Source organism: Montipora capricornis, chromosome 11 (assembly GCF_036669925.1).
Source record: "Montipora capricornis isolate CH-2021 chromosome 11, ASM3666992v2, whole genome shotgun sequence".
NCBI lineage: Eukaryota > Metazoa > Cnidaria > Anthozoa > Scleractinia > Acroporidae > Montipora > Montipora capricornis.
Window position 1 is genome coordinate 32,396,214 of NC_090893.1, and position 5,000 is coordinate 32,401,213.

Genomic DNA, 5,000 nt, shown 5'->3' on the forward strand with positions numbered 1-5,000 from the left:
AATTTTGGAATGGAGTTTTGTTGAGTAACGGTTAAACTGCTTTTAAATAATTGGCCCAATCTATTGTTCAATCCATATTGACCTGAACTTAAGTTGCAGGTTGAATGGTTATAGACCTTATTCATAAATGGTGGTCACATTTATAGTTCTTTTGTCCACGTGCAAATTAGCCTACCAAGCCTGAGTCATTTTAGAGCAAGAATTCTTTTCAATTCACTGTATGGTATCGAGGCTTGGTAGGCTAATTTGCACTTCAACAAAAGAATTATAAGTTGACCGCCATTTATGAATAAGGTCTATTATTGAGTGTAAGATCATTTAACCCTTTCACTCCCAATAGTGCCACTTGTAGATTTTACTCTGTCTAACACCAGACGATTTTACTAGTCAATGGGGAACCCCACGGGGCTGAAAGGGTTAACAACAGCTAGATTCACCCAAAAACTATGTCCCCATTAACCCTTTCACTCCCAATAGTGCCACTTACAGATTTTACTCTGTCTAACGCCAGACGATTTTACTCGTCAATGGGGAATCCCACGGGGCTGAAAGGGTTAATTAATTAGTTAATTAATTTGCATATGAATAGATTAATGCCTTGCCACTTTAAGGAAAAAAATGGTGGGGTATCCTGAAGTCGCTTCTTCAGTAATGTTCTCTAGGAATCAATCAGAAATTGTCGATTCAGCTACGTATCTACATGTACTACGAAAACCGCCAATCTGTGGAATGGGCCTGAATTACCAGGTCACTGCCCCACCCACTTTTGCTTGAGAGGTGTTGTGTGCAACACTACTTTTCAGGCCAGGTAACCTTTCTTGCACTCAAAGTAATAGCGAGTCCATGCTTGCACTTGCAACCTCTTCTCTGGACAATCTGAACTATTTTATCCATTTGTCCCCGGGACTCATGATTTTGAAAATGTATCTTTCCATTGTTGTGGTTGTTCTGGTACACCTTGATGGCAAAAGCTGGCTTCTGCTCTCACTGTGGGAAAGGAATTTCATCAAAATGTTTAACTGAAGTGGGCAGGGCAGCCACTCAATAATTTGGGACCATTCCACAGGTCGGTGATTTTCGTAGTAGTATTTGGCTAGTCTGTCGGTTCAAGAGTTCCAAGCCCCTTTTCCAAAGAACTAAATACCACGAAAGAAAACTTTACACTTGAATTGCTTAGAAAAAGTGGCTCAGATGAAATAAGACATGACCCATGGCTATGTGTAATTATGGCAAGTTGTAACTACATGTACATTCATCCAATAAAGTTTGCATTTTATTCAATTATTTTTCTGGTCTACTTACTGAAAGACGTTTCCTTGGCAACAGGAAATTTTGGTTGCAGGTTAATAACCCTTTGAAGCCCAAACCGGCCTAAACTGGCAAAACTTAGTATTTTACTCATCAATGGGGAACCCCTGGGAGACAATGGGTTAACTGTATTTCAGTCTCTAATTACTTACTGATTAGGTATCCATCACAACATCAAGTTCACACCTTGAAGTGCTGACAGGACCAGCTTGCTGCCAACTGGTTGGCTGAATGACTGTAACAGATGACCAATCCAAAGAATTCTTAACAACTTGGCTTAAATTTACCCATCACCAACATGCTCAACAATCTTGTTACCCAGGTTCATCATTATGTGACTGTGTAACCGTATATAAACGTATTCCCAGAGAAGGAAGAACCACCAATGAAAATGCAACCTTTTCTTTCAACTACAGTTAGTTTAAAAACACCTTGGTCCAGTCAAAAACTATAGACCGTATTCATAAATGGCGGCCAAGAAATTAGTCTGGTCTTTATGCAAGTCATCCTGACTAGCCTCGTTAGCACAGACAAAATGCAAAAGACCTTTTGCACCAAAGTGAGGCTAGTGAGGATGATTAGCACAAAGACAAAAGAACAATTTCTTGGCCGCCATTTATGAATACCATTGTTGTCCCCTTTAATTCTTTACTTGTCAATGGAGGCTGCTTCAGGGATGATTGGGTTAAAATACCATAAAAGTAGGTGATCTTTACATTCGGTGCATAAATACCAAAGTAGGAATAATAATAATAATAATAATAATAATAATAATAATAATTATTATTATTATTATTATTATTATTATTATTTATTCATTTCTAGTGCACATCTTAACATGACTATGGTCTTTGCTTTTAGCCAGTGCACTATTGAAAATGCCCCCCTTTGGTTTTTGCATACGCCTGCATTGACTAGAACAGCTTGGGTTCCTTTAAGGTTTTATTGTTGTTTTGTAAATACATGTTTATACATGTAATCTATCACACAATATTTACTATTGGTACACTTGAAGTGAACTTCCCTACTATAAGTTAATTTCTGTTATCACAATAATCAATTATAATTTAACCTCTATATAAAAAGAATTAATAGTTAAATACAAAATTATTTTGTATAATTTACCATAACTCCTTTTACAAGAGAGAAAGAGGATTTTCCACTAAATTTCAAACCAAAGACAAAATTAGTTTGCTACCAATAACAATAATTATTACAGGTATTATTCTTATAATTTACAACAACGTCCTTTCTACAATAATAATTATTATAATACTGAAAACTCTAACAAAGAGTAAGATATACGAAGAGGTTGACCTGATTCAAAAACACTATATTTGCTAAAAAACACCCACACAACTATCTCTCAGTCACTACAAGGACATCAGTCTTGATAAATGTCCAGAGTTTCTGAACAAAAACATAAATATACTGCAGATGTGCATTATTGTTTTGGATTCAAAACTCAGCATCTTTGATGTAAAATGCTATCTGTGTTGCTCCAAATATTGGGACAGAAGAAGCAAAGGGACACAGAATGTTTCTTGCTTGTTTGCAATCTCCATGATGCGATTTCCATTTTGATTTTTACCTTAGCAATGAAGGAGAAAATTCAATTAGACAATAATATTTTTTTTTATTAATTAATATTGGTCTATCAGTGGAAAAAGCTTGAAGAAGACTCTAGGTGGCTTATGTTTTCCATTTTAATAGTTATATATCTGTGCACCAGGGGCATTACTAAACCACGAAATAGCGAAACACCCAAACAGCACAGCCAAACGAAACACTAAAACACTGTGTACATGTATGACCCCACCATACACTGAATACTAACCGACAAAGGTTGGATTCGAGATAAAATATTGCTCCTAATTCATTGAGGTTAAGATTAGGATTCAGGTTAAGACTGAGATTAGGAGAAATCACTTATTACGCCTAAAACGATGCTTAATCTCAAATCCAACCTTTGTCGGTTAGTATTTAATGTATGGCAAGGCTGCTGCCAAAGAAAATTTTAAAGGGGCCCTCAGAGCGAAACGCTGAGAACTTAGGAGCCCAACATATGAAGTGAAAGGTGTTGCTGTGAAAAATTAAGGCGCCCGGAGCTATTCTTTGGGAGCCCCAAGCTACCGGGCTTCTGTTAGGCAACAGCCTTGTATGGTGAGGTCATACATGGTGTTTTGGTGCTTCATTTCGCTGTTCCGTTGTTTAGAAATGTCGGTGCACCAGAGAGGTTGACCAAAGGAAACATGGCAACATACAGCGAAGAAGATCTTGGGCAAACTCCGCAACAGTTGATCAAGACATGGTTTGGATAAACGTTTTTGCCACACTATTCCCCACAATACTACAAAATAATGTTGTTGATACTCACTGGTTGACTTCAAGTCCAGAAATTGACAAACCCCATGCACCAACAGTCTGTCAAAACTGCAAGAAAAAATTATGAGGGTCATAATACAATAATATTATTATAATAATATTACTTATTGCATTGCTGCCTTGAAATTTTATATAAAAAAGGACATTTACCCATTAGCTCAAGATAGAGTTTTGTTGAGTAACGGTTAAACTGCTTTTAAATAATTGGCCCAATCTATTGTTCAATCCATATTGACCTGAACTTAAGTTGCAGGTTGAATGGTTATAGACCTTATTCATAAATGGTGGTCACATTTATAGTTCTTTTGTCCACGTGCAAATTAGCCTACCAAGCCTGAGTCATTTTAGAGCAAGAATTCTTTTCAATTCACTGTATGGTATCGAGGCTTGGTAGGCTAATTTGCACTTCAACAAAAGAATTATAAGTTGACCGCCATTTATGAATAAGGTCTATTATTGAGTGTAAGATCATTAAACCTTTCACTCCCAATAGTGCCACTTGTAGATTTTACTCTGTCTAACACCAGACGATTTTACTAGTCAATGGGGAACCCCACGGGGCTGAAAGGGGTAACAACAAGAATATTACTTATTGCATTGCTGCCTTGAAATTTTATATAAAAAAGGACATTTACCCATTAGCTCAAGATAGACCTTGACTGCATTTTTAAAGCTTGTTAATTAAAATAGCTGAAAACTTTAAATTTCTTGCATGATTTCAATTAAAAGGTTTTATGGGAAAAGGGTATACCGCCACCTAACATTTTTGTATTGGTTATTTCACACAGTTTATGACACCTAATTTCTGCAAAGAACACCAAATTGCAACTAGGAACAAAGACCGTGAAAACCAATCAGTGAGAATTCAGAGTAATTTAATTTGTACCTTGCCCAAAAATGTCAAAGTGCAAAAAATTGTCATAGTTTTCTTGTCTGCTCTTACTCACTATTAATAATTTTTATCATTATTGCTCAACATGGGTTTTTCACTGCACCCAATATCAGACACCTGTTTTTTGTATTTTGTTCTGTTATCTATTTTGACTTCATTTAACCCTTTGACGTCCAAACCAGCCAGACTCGTCAATGGGGAACTCCTGGGAGTCAAAGGGTTAATAACTCACTGAAAAACTATGTCCCCATTAAATAATACACTTCTACTTTAAAACCAGAAGTTCGTGAATCCATGCTTGCATGAAATTTTCAACCCTTGTTTAATACTGAAACCCTCTACTTCCTTTTATTTTTTGCTTCCTATTTGCTGAAAACATGGAATGTGGTTTCTAGAAAAAGGAGTCTGCTGTGAT

The 5,000-nt window shown here is 36.4% G+C and overlaps 2 protein-coding genes across 3 annotated transcripts in view; one reads left to right on the forward strand and one right to left on the reverse strand.

The window, feature by feature from the left end:
- The window catches only part of LOC138024870 (uncharacterized), a 26,032-nt gene extending 26,018 nt beyond the window's left edge, over positions 1 to 14 (forward strand). For both annotated transcript variants that reach the window (XM_068872056.1, XM_068872055.1), the window contains exon 12: positions 1 to 14. This exon is cut by the window's left edge and continues 1,084 nt beyond it. The gene's annotated coding sequence lies outside the window, so the exon portion shown is untranslated.
- A 2,223-nt stretch (positions 15 to 2,237) lies between these two features.
- The window catches only part of LOC138024871 (R3H domain-containing protein 4-like), an 11,741-nt gene continuing 8,978 nt past the window's right edge, over positions 2,238 to 5,000 (reverse strand). The window contains exons 7-8 of the mRNA XM_068872057.1: positions 3,686 to 3,741; positions 2,238 to 2,899 (exon numbers count right to left, since the gene is read on the reverse strand). Of these exons, the coding sequence (XP_068728158.1) occupies positions 2,796 to 2,899; positions 3,686 to 3,741 (160 nt within the window). The 3' untranslated portion in view covers positions 2,238 to 2,795. The remainder of the gene's footprint in view (positions 2,900 to 3,685; positions 3,742 to 5,000) is intronic.